The sequence below is a fragment of the Trichosurus vulpecula genome, chromosome 3 (genome assembly GCF_011100635.1).
Source record: "Trichosurus vulpecula isolate mTriVul1 chromosome 3, mTriVul1.pri, whole genome shotgun sequence".
Taxonomy (NCBI): domain Eukaryota; kingdom Metazoa; phylum Chordata; class Mammalia; order Diprotodontia; family Phalangeridae; genus Trichosurus; species Trichosurus vulpecula.
In genome coordinates, this window is record NC_050575.1 from 125056057 (window position 1) to 125076831 (window position 20775).

The 20775-nt window shown below is 37.6% G+C and overlaps 1 protein-coding gene across 2 annotated transcripts in view; it reads right to left on the reverse strand.

The window, feature by feature from the left end:
• The window catches only part of TTLL11 (tubulin tyrosine ligase like 11), a 255439-nt gene that overhangs the window by 75137 nt on the left and 159527 nt on the right, over positions 1–20775 (reverse strand). The window contains exon 8 of one of the 2 annotated variants that reach the window (XM_036750194.1): positions 19516–19614. The exons of the other annotated variant lie outside the window; for it this stretch is intronic. Coding sequence (XP_036606089.1) covers positions 19516–19614 — 99 coding nt within the window. The remainder of the gene's footprint in view (positions 1–19515; positions 19615–20775) is intronic. 2 annotated transcript variants of the gene reach the window in all.

Sequence of the window (20775 nt, forward strand, 5' to 3'; positions counted from 1 at the left end):
TCCAAGAATAAGAAAGCAATGGATGATCTTGCTCTAGAATATTGTCTTCACAGTTCTGAGTACCACAGTTTAGGAAGTGTATTGATTATCTGGAAAGCAACCACAGGAGGACAACCAGAATGATTAAGAGTCCTGTGAACATTTCATATGAGGATGATTCCAAAGACCTGGCTGTCTTCAGCCTGGTAAAGAGAGGACTCAGTGGGGTACATGACAGTTGTATTCAAATATTTGAAGGACTGTCATGTGAAAAAAAACCCACAATCTGTTATGTTTAGCCTCAGAAAGCAGAAATGGGAGTAATGGGTAGAAGTTATAAACAGGCAAATTTAAGCCAAATTTAAGGAAAAACTTCCTAACAATTAGAGCCATCTAAAACTGGAATGGGCTGCTTATAGATGTAGTCCATTACCCCAAATTGGAAGCCTTTATGCAGAGGCTGGATAAACATTTGTTGACTATGTTATACATACTCCTTTTCAGGCAGAGATTGAACGAGATGGCTGCTCAAATTCCTTTGTACTTTAAAAATTCTTTTACATAGCTCTTTGAGGTTTGCCAGATACTTTGCTCCTAATAACCCTCTGATGTAGGTACTCAAATGGATCTTTGATCTTCAATGTGAATATCCCCTTATGCGGTCAAAACCACAACCCTATTCCTCTTGTGACTCTTATCTATTTCTTCCTATAACTTTGCCCCATGAAATGGATTATGCCAATATTGTTATTCTCATTTTAAAGATGGGGATATGGAAACTGGAAGGATAGGTGACTTCCATGGTCACATATGGAAGGGACTGAGGCAGGACAAACTCAGATAAGGCTAATGCTCTATCTACTATGTTACATCACCTCTGCCATGGGTTAATACAAGGAGAAACTTTCTAACAGAGCTGTTCAATATTTGAAAAGGCTATCTTTAAAGAAAATGAGTTCTTAGGAGTCTTCAAGTGGAAACTAGGTGACCATTTGTCTAACTAGCATGTTGTAAAGGAGATTCAAACTGCAGACAGGTTTTGGATTAGATGACCTTTGAAGTCCCAAACAAGACTGAGGATATGTGACGTAAATTGAGGCCTGGGCTTCCCCAAATATTAGCAATGTGTCAGGGCAGTCTTACCTCTAAAATGGCAACAAGCGCCAATCTTTTCTGAATCCTGATGAATAATCTTAGGATGAAAGGCACCTTCAATCTTTACAGATATCACCCACAGGCTATTAATCCAAAGCTTTTACACAAATGAGGAAAATGCACTCATAGAGAAAAGATGCCATCAACAGAAATGAGAAAGCAAAAAAACAAAACTGTCATCAATGTAGGGGGTAATACCAGGGATCAGATTTCAATCGAAATTGTCACAAATACAGAAAGGAAATGTTCTTAATAGCATTTTAATGGAAATGCTAGTTTTATGATATGAAAATGAGCAAATGACAAAGAAGATTTAAATTATGCAAATTATTCCTTTGGGTAATAGTTTTATTGAGCTTTGTGGATCCTAATCCATTAAGAATGCAAACAAGAGGAACCCTAGAACATTTTATCTGGCACTATGGGTCACATGGAATAAAATTCTTTTTCATTAGATTTCTCACTATGTGTATAATCTTGGATAAATGTCTTATCAAACAGCTAGTAAGGGCCAGAACTGGAGCTCAGGTCTCCTAACTCATAGTCCAGGGCTCTTCCCATTATGTCAAAAGCTCCCAAACTTACCTCTGTGGAATCCCAGGCCTTCAGGGTGTGGTGAAATATCTGCAGTTAATCTGATAAATTTACTAATGAGAGTAATTTTTCCAAGGCATTTGAATCATATACCCCTAGAACTGGAGGAACCCTAGAGATAATCTAGTCCTACCTTCTCATTTTATGGAGGAGGACATTCAGACTCAGACATGGGAAAGGATTTGTGCAAGGTTCCATTGAGATAAATGGAAGAGTTAGGCCTCAAACCCAAGTTTTCTGATTTCATGGCTACCACTCTTTCCATTACACCTCATGTGTTCAGGGAAGACTAGTGCCTTTGGTGTGATGGCTGCTGAGCCCTTTTCAGGACTGCTTTCCACCTTTGGTGTCCACCTGTTCCACCCAGCTCTGACCTGTGGCTCCAATAAGCTGTGGCATGTGCAGTGGCCACACCCCGGTAAGCCATTGCAGCAGACAGGCTAAATCAAGTCAAGGGTAACCAAGGGGTCTCAAACCCATTGGTGAGTTAGGGGGGTGTCTACCCCAAACATGTGAAGACTTCCCTTGGTGGAATGGGCAGATGAGAACAGTTTATTCCAATGGCCATGAAGGCAGCTGAAGCAGGCATTGTGGAGCCCTTAGAGCTTGGTTAGACATCGAAAATGTCAACATCATCTACTGCAGTCTTGATTGTGTCCTGCCACTGGATTTGATGACTCTGGAGGAGAGAGTAGGGCTGACAACTTCGTGCAACTCTGCCTTACTTAAATCCAATTTACTCATGAATCAAAAGACATCACCCCCCCCCCCCAAAAAAAAAGACCTACACTATACCTAATTTTGCAGAAGAGGAAACTAAGCCACCAGAAAGAGGATTTGCCTTGGAGCACACAGTGAATGGCTAGAGCAGGGCCAAATTGGCGAGCTAGGACCAACTCCCAAGACAACATTCTTTCCATTAATAGTAGTAGCACACATTTATATAGCACTTTGAAGTTTAAAAAGCACTTTCCTCATAACAATCCTGGGAAATGGTAGTAATAAGGTAGGCAATAGCATATTATTAGTCCTATTTTACAGGAAAGAAAACAGGCTGACTCAAAGGGGCCAAGTTATCTGCTCATGTTAATATAGCCAGTGTCACAGTTGGGATTCACCCTCAATCTTCTGACTCCAAATTCAGCCCCCTTTCTACTTTACCAGGCTAGGGCCTTCCTCCCCCCCGTCCCTCAGGCCCCCGTCCCCATATCAGGTCAATAGTGTCTTAAGATATCATGCATCATTTATATTTTGAAAGGAGACCTTCAAAGCATTAACTCAGAGGAGGGCATTAAGATAATATCAGCTGATTCAGCAGCATGAAAGTGGAGGGACATCCTTTTGAATGGGTGAAAGGAGGAAACACACAAAATACTCTTCAAATTGTACTGTATGGGAAGCTGCCTCATCTAATGGTCCCTGTTTTTGGCTATGACAAAAACTAGAGAGTAAAAATATGAGGACCCCATTCCCCTATGCCCTAGAACCAAAGACTAGTGTGATGTTAGAGCAGATGTCAGAGCCGGTCAACCTTAGAACACAGAATGCTAAAAACTGGAGAGGAGTTCAGCATATAGTGTTAGAAAATAAAATTTTAGAGCTCTAGAACATTGGATGCTGACACAAAGAACATAGAATATTAGACATGTTAAAGTATTACAGCCCTCAGGGGCTTAGAGATCATTTCGTCCAATTGTCTCATTTTACAAGTGAAGGAACTATGGTTCTCAGAGGTCAAATGACTTGGCTAAAGTCATACAGCTAGCTAACATCAGGACTAAAATTCTATCTTCCGTATTTGTTATTTATGTTGCTTTGTCCTCAGTTTGAGGAGATTATTTCAGAGACTGGAGAGGTGACCAATTTCTACTGCTCATTCCCCAACACTTAGCAGCAAATTCTCCCTCAATGGATAGTTATATGGTAAACTTAACCACTGAGCCACCAAAAAGTCAAAGCCCAAAATAAAACTTATGTTTCCAAGTGGAGTTCATTAAAGGGCATATCATTTATGCTCTGAGGTGATGGAGAAGGGTGCTGGGGCATGAATGCCTCCAGTGTTCTTAATGGGTCTGTGATGGGATTCGGTGTCTTGTCAGATCCCATGTAGAAAGAATGGGTCTTCAGTGCAGTGTGATTTAGGGCTGAGTGGTGCTTGCTCTCCCTTTTCTGATGTTACTCGTCAACATGTTTTTACTTCATAATGGACCCTGAAATTTTCGAAGCACCAGTTGGCCAAGGTATACATATATGTCTAAGCTCATCAGTCATCTTTTCAGAACTCATGAACGGTTGTTCAGACAACTCAGCTTTGTCACATTCAAAACTCAAGCATACATGGCTGTTATCTAGGGAGCAAGGCGGTGCATACTGGGGGTGGTCTATATGATGCACATTCATTGATATCTGGGAAGTGGCTGTTCTCTCAGAGTGAGCATTCTGACTAATTCAGATTCTAATAATTATTCTGATAATGACTTTAGGAAAAAAAACTATCTTAGAGGGGAAGAGTAAAAAAGCACACTCAGCTTCTTACAAATACGAGAAAATTATTGGACTTCAACTTTATAAACTATGAGGCTATCAGTAATTATACTTCAAAAGAAAAATATGAACTAAACATACAAGCAAAATTGCAATAGATTATATTAATAAAAGGGCTTCTTCTACTTATGAAGGAGTTGTACTTGCAGTTTCAGAATGAGGCATAGAGTAAGTGATAAATGAACTCAGTCCCACAAAAGACCTTGGTCTACCCCTTAGTATTTCTACCAGTAGAAATCCATACATCAGAATAAATTGAACTATTAGATAGGTTCACAACAATCACAATGGACCAGGAAAAGGCCACCCAGAATATTCTGAATCTCTCTTCTTTTGGATCTCTCCCCCAAAAGGGAAGGTTGCATCGATGCCCTGATGGGCTTTATATTTCCTGGTTGCAATGACAAGATATTCTTTTGTCTACCATTACAACTGGTATTGTATCAGCATCCATTTTACCACTACAAAAAGTAGCCAGAAAGGCCAGTTTCTTTAAGCTTCAGCTCATATGCTCTGTTAATAAAGGGGCTCCTTTAATTATTGGCTTCTTCTGCTTATGTTTGCAACACAAAACATTCCCTTACATAAACATGCTCCATACCAAAGTATAGGGCACCAAATGGAGACAATAAGCAGGAGAAAAGTAAAACCTCTCTAATTCTGGCATGTGTAAAACTGCTCTTCCTCTATACTATAATTTCTCTCTTATTCCCTGGCATTTAAATCCCTTCAGGCTGTGTTTATTTTCTATGGTAGCCCTAACTCTCTTCTGCATAATGTGTACCAATTTGGGAATGGAATTTAGCTTCTTTTCTTGAAATTGCCTTCCTGTGTTAATTTCACATGTCAGCCAATGATTCATCCATTGTTGCTTAAAAACTTTAAATTGCTGAACAGAATTTCAGAGCTTTTAAAAGTGCTTTGGTTGATCCAATTATATGTTGCTCAGTAAGTCAGTCCCCTTTGCAAATAGGCTAAAATCAAAAGTCTTTAAATAGCTATATCCCAGAAGCTGGAGGAAATTGGAATTTCATTTTTAAAAGGAGAATCATCTATACTATTCTTTAGTGTTGGGGGTGGGGGTAGGATAGGCCATTGCTTTGGCCATCTGGCCGAACAAAAAGACTTCCAAAAGATCAGGGCCTAGGGCAGTTGGCCAGTTTGTAGTAACTAAGAGACAGTTCTCTTAACACTTGCCAAAAATATAGTCCCTTTACTTCCCGCCTAAGCTTTAGTTTGGGCTTCCTTAAGTTGAGGACTTGAGAGTCTCTAACATCCCATCTAGCACTTACATTCTATGGTTTAAGGTCCCTCCCAGCTCTAACATTCTGTGTTCTATAGCCTAACATTCTATGGTCTAAGGTCCCTTCCAGCTCTTGTATTCTGTAATTCTATAATTTCAAACCTTTTTGCTTGACAGGGAAGTAAAATTTATTTATACAGATCTAAAGGTGAAAAAGCTAGTCAAATAAATGGGAGTTATGTGTCATTTCATTACCTGAGCTCTCTGTTACCCCCAGGATAAAGTCCAAACTCCTTGGCCCAGCATTTGTCGGCTCATGGATTTATAGCTGGAAGGGACCTTAGATGTCACCAAGTACAGTCCTCACGTTTTACACATGAAGAAACAGAGGCCTAGAGAGGTTAAGTGACTTTTCCAGGGTTACACAGTTTAACTGTCTGAAAAAGTACTTCAGTCTAGGTCTTTCTGATTCAAAGCAGATCACAGTCTTCACTACATTATGCTGCTTCTCTTAATTTTTTTAATGCTTAATTGATATTTTTTATATCACTATGTTTCAGAATATAACTCTCACCCCTCCCCTCCCCAGTGATCTATTTCTTTTAAAGAATAAAAAAGAGAGGGAATAAGCAGTTAATTCAATAAAGTTAATCAACATACCAACCATATCTGAGTATATTCACATCCATAATCTCCTACCTCTGCAAAGAAAGGAGGATCCATTTTCTTTTCTCTTCCCTGGGGCCAAGCTTGGTTATAATAATCACAAGGTTCTTGGTTTCATTTTTTTTTCTTTCCATTTAACATTGTTGTTATTGAATATATAGTTTTCCTGGTACTCCTTTCTTCATTAACTGCATCAGTTCATATATTTCTTCTCATTTAGCCCACCATTCAAGGCTTTTCACAATCTGGACATAACTAAGCATTTCTAACTTTTCTTTCATTGCTCTTTTTCATAAGTTCTCTGTTCCAGCCAAACTAATATTTTTACTGAGCTCTGAATATATATTGCTCCTGTCTTCGTCCATCCTGTTCATTCCATCTTAAATACTGCTTCCCCTTTTCACTTATTTGAATCCAACTCAGTCTTCAAGATGTAATTTCACCTTGACCACCTCTATGAAATATTCTCTGACCACTCCTACTCACAATGATCTTTCCTTTTACAACTCATAGAATTTGCTTTCTGTACCACTTGCTTGGCACTTAACTATATATACTAGCCTGTGAAATCACTTGTACTATTGCCTTTTCATCTGTGAGATTGCTATGGCCTAGCTGTGCTGGTAGATGATTAACAACTGGCTTTTTCAAAATTCAGGACACATTGTTAAATTTAATCTGTATTATTAATATTTTCTATCACTTTCTTAAGTCTAGGCAATCAATAAAACAATAAATTTTGTCCTGATTTGTAGTGCTTTCAGATTTTTGAAGTTTAAGTGCCTACACAAAATTTAATAATCAGCTTTCCCAAGCTACTACCATCTGGCTTCAGTACACTCCTGGCTATAGCTAAACAATTCATCACCTGGTGGACACATCTCTGGTAATATGACTTGGAAGGGACTTGAAAATAAAGGATACAGCCTCAGAAAATGTAAGAGCATGAAGGGACCCTTAGGGACGGACCACCTAGTGTCACTCCTTAACTTTATAGATGAGTAAATTGAGGTAAAGAGAGGTGAAATGATTTGTCCATGGTCACATAAGTGTTAAGATTTGAAACCAGGTCCTGATTCTAGAGCTAGTGTTCTTTCCACTGCCCTGGGCTTCCTCTTTAGGAGACCTGATCTAAGGAGGAGACTCCCAGGCAGAATTAGCCTGCCTACTGTCACTCTTATCACTCATATCAGCACCCCTTCCCCCAAATGTCTTCTCTTACTGCAATATGTAATTTTTTTTTGTTTTGCTTTATTACATTTTCAGAAATTTAACCAATTAGCAATTCATTCAGGTCAATAAGCCTTCTCATTTAGCAAAGAAAATTCCACTGGAAGCCACCAATCCTGCACTGGTGTGAACTACTTCAATCAGATTGCTTTCCTGCTAACACATACCTGAGATCTACTACACAGAAAAAATGAATGGGGGCAAGGGTGGGGAAGGAAGGAACAGAGGCAGGTGAACCTGGAGCAAAGAACTTTCAGGCATTGGACACATTTAGGGAGGGCTGCTACCATAAGGTGCTCAGAACAGCATCAAGGTACAAGAAGCATTCCACTAGAAGTGCAAAAGGCTGTAGAAATGAAGGTGGAAGGTGGCCAAAGCTATTGCCAATCACTTAATTATAACAATAGATACCAAAAAAGGTGTTTGACAAAAAATAACACACATTTCTGTTAAAATTCCTAAAAAGCAAAGGAATAAGTGTATGTTTCCTTAATATGGTAAAGACTGGCAATCTAAAATCAAGAGCCAGCCATTATGTGTAATGGAGAAATGCTAAAGGCCTTTCAGTAAGATGAGAGGTAAAGCAAGGATGCCTATTATTATATCACCACTATTATTTGACATAGTATTAGAAATGCAAGTAATAGTAAAGATATGGGACAAAGAAATTAAAGGAATAAGCACAAGCAAAAAACAAACAAAATTGTTGCTCTTTGCAAATGATATGGTCTACTAACAGAACCCTTAAGATTCAACTAAAATTAAACAAATGACAACCAGCAAAGGTGCAGGATATAAAATAAATTCACACAAATCATCAGGCTTTCCGCATATTACCAACAAAACTCAGTGGGAGGGTATAAAAAGGGAAATTCCATTTAAAATAGTAACTGAATGTATAAAATATTTGGAATCTACCCACCTACACACCCATAGGAACTATAGGAATACAACTATAAAACATTATTAGAGAGCTATTAATTGCTTATGGTTATTATTACGTGAAAATGTGATAAATATGACCTAAATAAATTTACATAACTATATTTAACAACTTTATTCTGAAAGGGGGTCAATATGCTTTGCCAGACTGCCAAATGGCTCCATGATATAAAAAAAGTTAAGAATCCCTGATCTGAAGGAATAAAAGGTCAAGGATCAGGGGAAATAATTTTTTAAAAAGATAAGAATGGTATACTAGCAGTTGTAGATCTCAAAATACACTACACAGCATTAATCACCCAAATCATTCGTCATTGGTTAAAAGAATATAAAAGTAAATCAGTGGAACGGAAATGGTATGCAACATACAGAAACAAATGAACTGAGTAGCCTAGTGTTTGATAAATCCAAAGACTATAACTATTGGGCTAAGAACTCACTATTTGCCAAAAAACTTCTAGGTAAATTTGAAATCGGTCAGAGAGAAATTAGATTTAAATTATCACCTTAAAAGTTCCAAAAAGACCTATGACCTAGATGTAAAAGGTTACAAACAAGAAGATCCACTTTTCACAATTATGGACTGGGGAAAAGCTCATGGCCAAACAAGGAATAGAGAGGATGAAAAAAGATAAAATAGACTATTTTCATTACATAAAATTGAAAAGCTTCTGCACAAACAAAATAAATGTAGTTAAAATTAGGAGGGTTACTACAGTTAACTGTATTTGAGGCATATTTCTTTGATAAAGGAGTGATATCTAAGGAATAGATTCAAAAGTATAAGAACAATTTCAGAGTTTTTTTCAGTCATGTCCCACTCATTGTGACCCCATTTGGGGATTTCTTGGCAAAGATACTGTAGTGGTCTGCCATTTCCTTCTCCAGATCATTTTACAGATGAGGAAACTAAGGCAAATAGGGTTAAATGACTTGCTCAGGGTCACACAGCTAATAAGTGACTGAAGCCAAATATAAACCCATGAAGATATCTTCCTGACTCCAGGCCCAGAACTCTATCCACTGTGCCACCTAGCTGCCCTATAAGAATAGTCATTCCCAATAAATAAATGGTCGAAGGATATGAACAGGCAATTCTCAAAAGAAGAAATCCAAGCTATCAATAGCCATATGAAAAATTGTTCCAAATCATTTGTAATAAGTGAAATGCAAACTAAAACAGCTCCAGGGCTCTACCTCACACCCATCAAGTTGGAAAAAAAAAAGGGAGAGGGAATTAAAATTGTTTGGAAGGACAGGCATAGTACTGCACTGTTGGTAGAGTTGTGAAAGCAATTTGGAATTATATCAGAAAATTACCAGAATGTGTGCATTCTATGACTATACTAAGTCTCTATCCCAAAGACATAAAAGAAAGGAGGAAATGATCCATATGTATATATAAAAAAATTATAGCAGTAGTGATTTTTTGTTGTTGATGAAGAATTGGAAACTAAGAGAAGTGGCTGGAAACGGAATTCATAATGGAAACATTTGGAAAGTGGCTAAACAAGTATTATACATAAATGTAATGGAATATTATTGTAGTATAAGAAATTGTAAAAAGGATAAGTTCAAAGAAAACCAGGAAGACATATGAACTGATGCAGAACGGAGTGAAAAGATCTGAGAGAGCAATTTATACAATGACTATGACATTGAAAAGAAAATTTTTCAAAAACTTAAGAACTGTCATCAATGCAACCACCCCGGAGTCATGTCTGTAGTCCAACAATGAAGCATGACAATCACTGCGTGACAAAGATCCATATTCTGTATCTATATCGTAAGCACCTAATTATTTACGTCTTTGCCTCTAGAATATAAATACCTTGGGGACTCTTTGTGACTTTCTTTATATCCTTAGTGCTTACTACAATGCTAGGCACATAATAAGTGATTAATAAATGCTTATTAAATGATTGACAGATGTTCAGAATGAAATATACATTTTCAGACACTGCCAATGTACGAATCTGTTTTGTTCAACTATTTGTTACAAGTTTGTTTTGTTTGTTTTTTTACTTTGGAAGCCTTGATAGGAAGAAAGATGGGGGGATGGTGACGTCAAATAAAAGGAAAAAATAGATAGTCACTGTAGATTTTTTTTTAATGCACAGAAGAGAACAGACGGAAGTTCAGAAAGGGACAAAGAAAAACAGAAAACTATTATATTCTCTTAAATATAAGCTGTGTGTAATAAAGATTTATGGTTTCATTTACAATCCTCTTTTTCTGTTCTATGTATATGGAAATGCTCGTGTTTCTTGATGTCTATAAAAATTAAAAAGAAAAAAGACAACTGCTACCTTTTTAAAATTTGTATTTAGGACCAGCTCTGCATAAGGGAAAGGAGGAAGAAAATTTTCTTTCCAACTTCATCTCCTTTTTCTTCTTTTCCTTTTCTCTACCCCTTCCCACCCCCACCCCCCAACATTCTCTCTTCTTCCCCTTCCTGTCCCTTCCCCTTTACCTCTCCCTGACTTTTCTCCTGAATATTGTGTCTCCTGTCCCCAAGACTCAAAATTCAAGCTTACAACTATTAGTATTATAGTTTAATTATATTATGGATAATGTTGTTTCAATGGAATCATCCAATCAATAAGCATTTATTAAACATCTACTAAATGTTAAGTACTGTGCTTGGTGCTGGGGATATAAATACAAAGATGCAGTCCCTATACTCAGGAAGTCAAGTTTAAAACAACCAAATTACAAATGAGCTTTAAGGAAACAATCAGTTCCCAAACTGAGGACCACTTAAATACTAAACTCTAGTGCTCAGGAGTAGGGGTAAATTGGACTAAGGTAAATTCTGGTAATCAGTACTTTCTATTGACTAAAACAGATGTCTATGTATTGATAATACTGCATGCTTTCTGTAACACTTTAAGATGTGCAAATTGATTTCTTTACAATGATCCTATGTTAGGTAGGTAGCCCCATTTTCAGATGATAAAGCTGAGCTTCAGAGACAGGTCAAGTGACTTGGATATGGTCATGCATCAGGTAAATACTGGAGTCAACACTGGAACTCAGAGCTTTTGACTCGGGCAGAGGTGTAGAGTCTTGACTGGAGCCAGAGGACCTAGGTTCTGGGCCTTAGTTTCTTTGTTTTGTTTTGTGTAATATGGATAACGTGAGGAGGCTGGGCTAGGTGGTGGTCTCTGAGGCCCCTTTTCAGCACTAGATCTATGATGCAATGACTTCCAAGACAGTATTCTCTTTTTTCGGTTACTTCCACATTTAGTGTTTGAACAGTCTATATTTTAAGGTCTCTTCTAGCTCTAATTCACTATGATAAGAATAGAAATAATAATGGCTACTCACATTTGTACAGTCTTTTCAGATTTATTTTCCTCTAGAGCAAGGGTGGGGAACCCTTTGAGACAATCCAAACTTCACAGAACAAATGTCAAAGCACCACACTTGAGGACCTAGAGGGCCACATGTGGCCTCAAGGTAGCAGGTTCCCCACCCTTGCTCTAAACTTTCCCCTAAATAACCCTTGTCGGTACTATGAGTATTATTATCCTTATTCTAAGATAGAGTACTTCCCTTACAAACATGCCTTTTATATCCTTTTGAGAGGGACATGGTTTTTTTTTTCTCCATGTAGTCTTAATAAAATTGGATTTCAAGGGAGAAAAATGGAGAAGACTTAAAAATTAGGCATGCATATTAGCAATCATGCCCAGAGAGGATGTCTGACTTTTTCTTTGTGCAATCTGAATTCCCTTAACATAGAGTTGTTGTCAAAATTCATTACAGTACTTTAAATTTCTCTTGTCATTACCCAATTCCCCAAGCACAGAGTCAGGCAGTTTGCAGTGGTGTTTCTTCTATAAGTACTGGTTGTTTACTCATCATTCTACATTTTTAAAGTGCTTTCTCCCCTGCTGATTCCAGAAGATGTCTAAAGGTCTTACAAGTTCAAGAATTTGAAAATCTGAAGACTCAGATTTGAAGGCCACTGGTTGTACTCACATTTCCTCTATGCATATTCAGGACATGTCATTAATAAGAAGGAAAGGTGCCCACTAGGGAATAGAGAAATTCTAGCTTTTATAACAGTTGGTAGTTGTGACAGCACTTACTGTTCCTCATCAAGGCCTGTTCAAGACAAGGAGAACTAACAGCATATTCTTTCTCTCCCTATAACATTGTACAATTAAAACAGGCATAAAAAAATCTTAGAAATAAAATGGATCTTGGAACACAGAACATTAGGATACAACTTGTTAAAGTTGTAAAGCACCATAGCATATAGGGCTAGAAGCAAGTTTAGAATTTTTAAAAAAAGCTATTAGAGCTAGAAATGACAAAATATAGAATGTGAAAAGTGGGAATTTTTAAAGGAAGTTGCAGGTTATCTAGCCTAACACATTCTTTTCATAACCTTTACCAATCATTTTCTGTAACAGTCATATGAAATAGGAAGTTAAAGTATCATCCTCACGTTTTTTAAAAAGGAAACTGAAGCTCACCAAATTGAAATGGCTTGCCTAAAACTATGTGCGGAGTAGTAATAATAGTAATAGTTGAAGTCAGCGTAGCACTTTGCAAAATTTCCAAAGGTTTACAAACTGCTTTCTACGTATTACCTTACTTGATCCTTAAAATGAGAGGGTATGGAAAATGACACTATCCTCATTTTACAAGTGAGGAAACAGAATCAAAGAAGGAAAAGGACTTGGCTAAGGCCATGAGACCAGTCAGGGTTGGAATCGGGTTCCAAAGCCAGCTCCTCTGATTGCACCTGCAGCACCCCTATCATGATGCTATGCTGATTCTTAGTTCAAAAGCTATTTAAACCTTTGGAGCTAGCCTCCTTGAAAGCCTAGTAATTGTAAATGCCATCCCATCTTCCACTCTGACAAGCTTGTCATGCAGGGTTTGCAAAAGCATCTTGTCTCTGGAAGCTGACTCTTGTTTTAGGCTAGCTCCGTGGATAATAATATGATTTTCACATCCCCATCCATGACCCGCTTACTGAAGCTGAATAGTTTTAGATGTGACCAATTTTTTGAAATAGAAGAGGACTTCCCAAAATTCCAACAACATATATTTGAGGCCCAATCTCCTCTTACTGTTGCCATCCTGAAATATAACACTTTTCGCCTCACCAGGAAGCCAGGGCAGTGAGAGAGATTGTTCTCCGAAACTAGGCTCCATCAAGGTTATGCTTAATCCTCCAAGGCAGTCAGTTCTCAAAGCTTCATACATATGGATTGTAGGAGCATGAGCTAGGATGATAACCTACAATTTCACACTAGCAAGTTAATCAACTCCTGTAAGGTTGCTGTAAATTTGACTAGAAAACTTTATTCCCCACACATACCAATGATCCTGGGGCCACAGACATAGACTGGAAGGATTTGAGATGATTCGAGACACAGACGAGAAAGCCAGGCTGTATGATGTCCCATAAGGAACACTGAAATACCTTGGTATGAGATAGGAAAAGAGGCAAAAGGCTGGGTTGATGTGAAAGGTTGTTGGCAGCAATGATAGTGGGGGAAAACAGGGGATCTGGGGGTCAGGAGAGCTGGTTTGTGACTCTAGCTCATCCACTTGCCAGCTGTGTGACCCTTGGATAAGCTGTTTTCCCTCTCGGAGCCTACTTTCTCATCTATGATGTAGAAACAATAATGATTGCACTGTGAGTCTCACAAGACAGATCTGAGGAAAGTAATTTTAAACCTAATTGCAACTATAGAAATGCTAGTTATTGCTGTGTTATTCTACATTTGCTTTAGTGCTGTGTAGACTACCCTCACAAGTGAAGGGACAGTCAGAAACACATGGAAGCCTTCTATAACATGTTGTTTGTTATGGAGATGGCATGTTTATGTTGAATTTTAAGGTTGGCAAAGAACTTGACAAGCAAAATAGCTTCGTATTCTAAGACTAAAAAGGCTCCTGCATTTTATAGGTGAAGATACCGAGACACAGAAGGGTGAGCAATTTGTCCAAGGTCAGAAAGCAAGCTTCTGACGTGGTTGAGCTCATATGTGGTGACACAGAAACTCACATTCAACCAACCAAGACAAAATAAGTGCGGGCTTTGTCTTTCCCCTCTGGTGAAACAACATCCACGTACCAGTGCATTGGTGGAACCAGCCTAAGAACTCAGGTCTTTCGCCTGAATTCACCTCAGCTACATTTTCCACTGTATCGTACCATAATAGTCCACATTTGTTTGCATTTTAAGATTTAAAAAGTGTTTTCCTCATGCCTGCCCTTTGAGGTAGACAATGAAAGTATTGCTTTGCTTGCTAATAGATGATGAAATAATAGATTCAGAGAGGGGAAGTGCCTGCTGAGAACCACAGCACTATTAAGTATTAAAGTATCAGAGTTGAGCCTGGGATGACCCAAGACCCAGAATTCTTTCTGTGACACCGGGTCATCCATACCACCCCCCAGTTCTATTTCCTCCTAAGACTGGCTGGGGAAGGGAAATAGCATGTGTTTCATGATACTGCTTTTAGCCAGGCCACTGAACTAACAGGAAAATCTCTGACTCCCAGGATAAATATAATGCAATTACACTAAAGTGAAAGCAGATGAATTTCTCAATTAACAATGAATGCGATGACCAACTTATAATGTGTTAGGTTACAAGGACAGAAAAATAATGGTAGTTTACATTTGTGTAATGCTTTATTATTGCAAAACACTCTCTATATATCAACTCATTTTATCCTCACCACAGCCCTGTGAGGTAGGCAGGACAAAGATATTATCACCATTTCCTCAGTGAGAAAACTGAGGACTAAATAGATGCTACCTCTATAAATGAAAATTTATCACCCATTTTTATTTCCATCATTTATTTAACATGAATCCAGTGTTGGGAATACAATCTAGAATTTGCTATTCTAACAGTTTCTAATTTTTCATTTAGGTGACACCCTCCTGTTAGATCCACCATCTGTGAGAGTTGGAGGTCAAACAGTTCACCTTTCACATTGTGCAGACTGAAGGGAAGTGATGTGTCTGAGATCTCATAATAATTTAGTTCTTAGGCTTCCTGATTCCCAGAACAATGCTATTTCCATTACAACACTAGAACACAGAATTTTCTTTTAGATCTGGAAGGGACTTTAAAACACAAAATATTAGAGCTAGAAGAGAGTTTAGACTACAGAACCCTCATATCGTGTATACTATGATCTAGAAGAAATCCTTGGGATCATCTCTATCCTTTAACAGAGGGGGGAATTAAGACACAGAGAAAGGAAGTCTCTTTCCCAAGCTTACATGTTGGGAAGCAGAAAATTCGGGACTATATTTCATGTCTTCTATGTCTACAGTATAAATAATAATGATGACGATTAATACATACATATATATATATATGTATATATATATATACATACAATATTTTTAAAGTGCCTTCAATGTTTTCAAAGTGTTTTACATTCATTATCTCATTTGAGAAACATTTCATATGACTACTTGAGTGCTAAGGGTTGAGAGCCAATTTGGAGACTCGGTCTTTCAAGAGATACCAGACAAAAATCTTGAGAGAAGACAATTTTTTAAATGTCACTATGCTCTTCTATGCAATACATTAGAGCCAAAATACTTTAAGACTAGTCCGCTAAATTCAGTTAGTTAGAATGTGGTGCTAGTAGGAATAAGATTAGGGGTGAGTGAGGAATCATGGTAGAATGGAAAGGGCATTGAAAGGGAGTCTGAAGAAATGGGCTTAAGTCACAGCTCTGCCAACTTACTTGCTGTGTCATCTTGTGTAAATCACTTTGGTCTTCAGTTTTTTCCTCTAGAAAATAAAGGGATTGAACTAGATGATTCTTAAAGTCCCTTCTAGCTCAAACATTTTGTGCTTCTGATCTCACAGAAGTAGGTATTTTCCACTGGTGTAGATCCAGAACCATCCACACCTTCTCAACCTTTTGTTCACAACTCTTGTTCACATTTTCATGCAAATCTTCCATAAAGGAAAATTACTTTGAGATGCTGAAAGTCTTCTTCTGGTTTTTAAATATTTTATAGAATGTCACCATCTATTGGTTATGGTCCCTTACATGCACCATGGGATTATCCCATCTCCTTTTCTGGTCATATAAGTCTCTAATGATATCACAAGTTCTCAAAAGTAGAAGGAACAAAGGTGATTAGTTAGTGGAACTCCTTCATTTTACAAATGAGAAATTGAGTGGAAGTGGGCTTCCTCTTAGAGTACTCTGGAACATCAGATTAAAGGACCTATCTTTTCTTTTTTGTATTCTTTCTATGAGGTGTTAGGGTCCCTCGGAGCTTACTGAAGCCTTTGCAGAAGATGGTGAATGAAGGGGTGTTATGCCACTGGCAATGTGCCTCAAACTACAGGAACCAAAGAAGGCATCTATAACCTCCCTTCTGTAGGCACATTTTCTCTGTGTAAATATTACATAATTTTACATCTTAATAAAGATTAATGTATATCAATTATGTATATTCATGTATATTATTTGCTATTCTGAAAGATTAGATTATAATTTTGCTAGTTAATTCTTTTAAATGTATTTTTTCTTCTATTGCTTAATTCTGATCCAAAACTACTTGTATAAAAGGGTAAGTTTAGTTTGTATTCTCATAGAAAAGAAAACTCAAAAATATATATCCATAAAAATTAAATAAAAGGTCATAGGAAAAACTTATTAAATTTATTATAGACCACTTTAAAATCTCTATTTAAAATCTTTGCTGTTTAATTTTTTTATCGGTCTTACTGGTATCTGTTTGTTTCTCTGGTAGAAAATAAAGCTTCAAGATTCTAAACAAACAGACAAATGTCTGCGGTAAAATAAGCTCCTCAGAAAACAGTTCTGGTATGATTAAAACAAAAGAAAAAAACCTAAACTGTAAAAGAGGGCTTGTTGCAGTAGTTGGAGGGCAGATGTAGGGTTGCTAGGGAACTACAAGGAGATAAGACAAATAGCTGATTAGGAAGGATGGAGATTGAGATCTTTCACAAAGAGATAAACAGGTAAAGAAGTAGAGGTAGTTTAATTGAGAAAAGGCTAAATTTTTTTTAAAAAAACTAGTCATAGGGAATTTTATCTCAACATAGAGAATGTTGTTCAGGACTAGTTAGATTTATTATTCAATCACTTGGGTAGGGATCAAGGAGAGTCAGAGGGAAAAATGACTATTCTGGCTTATGTGGAGCCATCTTGAATCAATTCCAAAAGCTTAAGCATGAGAATTATTAATTGTATCTAAGTCAGAGAAATACAATGAACTAGCAGCATGGGACAAACTGCTGTAGGAATTTTTGAAGCGAAGCAGACACAAAGTTCCAGAGCTTCTCCAACTGGGGACTCAAGAATTTAACTCCAGTGAAAAGATTCTGTGTGAATTAGAATGAAATATTCTATACAAATCTGGGGATGAGAACAGGGCCAGAGAAATGTAGATTATAAACTCTTCATGTGTGGGGGCTGGATTTTTTTTTAATCTCTGTGTCCTTAACATAGTGCTTGAACAGAGTAGGTGCTTAATAAATGTTTATTGAATTTAATTGTTAAGAGTTTTTACTGGACTTAATTTTTACTGGAGGTTATTTGGCAGATGGCTAAATCTGTTCTGAGCTAAAATCTCCCTAAGTAATTAGTGTTTATTTTAATAAATAATCACCTCTTTTTACAATGCTAAACCTGGGAATAAATGTGACATTACTGCTAAGATCAATATAAATCCTGAGTGTGTATAATTCTTTGAGTGTTTGTAATGAGTGCACAAGTCTATGTCAGGAAGTCTAGTTTTGTTGGGGAACACCAAAGAGGCCTGTTAACATTTTCACACATGGTCAATGTGTTGATGGGTTTTGCTTGACTTATTTGTTAAAATGATGGACTTGTAGAAAAAAAGAATAAAACATTTAACAATACTCAGAAGAAAACAAAAAGCATTTCAGAAGAGGACACAAATCATGATTTTGTTACTGCCTTGTTAAATTTAATGTATACTTTTGAAAAACACTGTCTAACAGCAGTTCATAGGTTCATATATAATCTTTTTTGTTCTTTGCATATTGAAATGTTTGTATCGATGCTCAAATTCATAATAAGAAAGACAGTTTAATTGTCAAAAAGCCTCAAACTATTTAAAAGATTGACTAATATCAACTCTCTAATTTAGAGATTACATCTATTTGCCTTAAAGTGTACTTTTGGGATGGGTGAAAAGCAGGCACTTCATGAATATTTGTTTGACTGAGTATGTGACCAGACAAAGGCAGCAAAGGTAATTAATTCCTTGCACTGTGGTAGGACACTGACATGAATACAAAGAATAATTAAGGGATTGCATTCCTGCAAATAAAGAAAGGGCAGAGAAGATCACTTTCATCTTGTCTATAACTTTCACATGCACTTATAGAGTGTTTTGTATTGGTTACACATATATCTATATTGATTTAGATCTATACCTATAGATATAGATCTATATCTTATTTCTCCCTATAGAACTCAGCTCCAAAATGGCAGGGACCCTATCATATTCATCTTATCATCTTCAATATAGGCACTTGATAAATAGAATCATGGGATTTAGGGCTGGAAGAATCTTTAGGGTTCAGCTTGTATAACCCCCCCTCATTTTACAAATGAGGAAACCTAAGTGACTTGCCTGAGGTCACAGAGGTCATGAATCATAGATTGTTCTCTAACTATATCAGGCTTTTCACTATTGTTGGATGAGTTTGGAAAGGCTGTCAAGTGGTGATCAAAAATGATCCTGAGTCAAAATCCAAGGACCTCCTATACTTTTGTAAAAAGATAGGCCACAGTTGATAGATTATAAACTCTTTGAGAGCAGTGACTAGATCTTATTAATCTTTGGCTCCTGTGTAGCACCTATAACTTACACATATTAAGTACTTAATAAATCTATGCCAAATGACCACAAGCAGCCCAACTCAGGACCTCTAATCTCAAAGAAAACAAAAGAATTATTCCTACTTTAATATACCATCCCAGTTACAGATTTATGCCTATCCGTGTACTATATCCATTCCTATATAGGCCCCATCATTCTGACTGAGATAATATGGTGCTTGTGGGCTGTATCCATTTATAAAAGAACTTGAGCTATTCCAACTACAGCTAAGTACCACTAAATATAACGGAAGCTGCTCAACTAGTGAATACCTGACTATGGAAAACTTTGAAAACTGAAGCTTCGATGGAGACATTCTGCCAAAAATGGATGGGAATCTGGATTTTCTGTCCATAAAGACATCTGGAAAGCTGAAATCAAAAAGCAGAATGAGCTATTGAGCAAGTCAGAAACATGATATTTTATAGTAGACACATGATTGCCTTGAATGTTTACCTTGCTCTTTAACCTTGGGCAACTCACTTCCTCTCTCTGTGCCTCAGTTTCCTCCTCTTTAACATGAGGAGTTTGGACTAGATGCTCTCAAAGGTAAATGCCTTTTAAATCTAACAGTTAATCAGCTGCACTCTGGAGTGCTTCATCCCTGGTTGGACTATAGAATTTTAGGGAATTGGGAGGCTCTAAAATCCACCCCTTCATAAAGGAAAAATGGGTTATCCTATTCTTCTATTCTACCAGCAAGCCCCCAGGACTAGACTCGTGGGTATCCTTAATTACTTCATTGTTGCCACCACATTCCTCACCTCTAAATTCTTCCTTAATCACATTGCATTCACTTCTGATATAGCATCTATAGCCAGACATGGGGATGGGTCTTCTATGACCAGGAGGTTAGAGGCCACTCCCAGTAGGGTTACAGGGTCAATAGGTAAGCCAGGCAAGTAAGGAGAGAAAGGTAGCCCATGTTTCACAGCTCTGTATCCAAGACCACTAGTCACTTCCCTCTGGTAGCTGCCTCTCTCCCCCAGGACTTCAGATCAGGTAGACTTGATTCTCTAGGCAAAAGACCTGGGCAGGGATTATCCAGGAAGTTGATGCAGGATGGCAAGGGGAAAGAGTTCTGCCCCAGGGGAGAAAGCTGTATCTCGGGAAGAATTTTGGTACCACTAAAATAAGTATGAGGGAGAGGACACAGGGCTTTCTCTTTTTCTACTTCTTGAAAAATGCATTTAATCCTTCTTTAAAGGATTTTACTGTTAAGCACTATAAGGAATTATGGCGACAGGTGATAATTTACGATTTCCACTAAAAAGGAAAGTTTACAAGATACAGGGGTCTTACCAGGTAATCTTGGTCGTACAACACAATGCTCTTGAAAGTAGGCCTTATTCTTTCTTAGTTCCCTCTGCCCCTTATTTTAGATCTTAGTTCTTAACCTTGGAGCCAGGTGACCCAATATTGCCTGGGCTAGAAGTTAGATCAATTTTAGGGGACGCAGCCCACCTGGTGAAACGTAAGGAATCCTGAACTAAGAGTCAGGAGACAAGGGTTCAATTTCCAACCCTAAAATT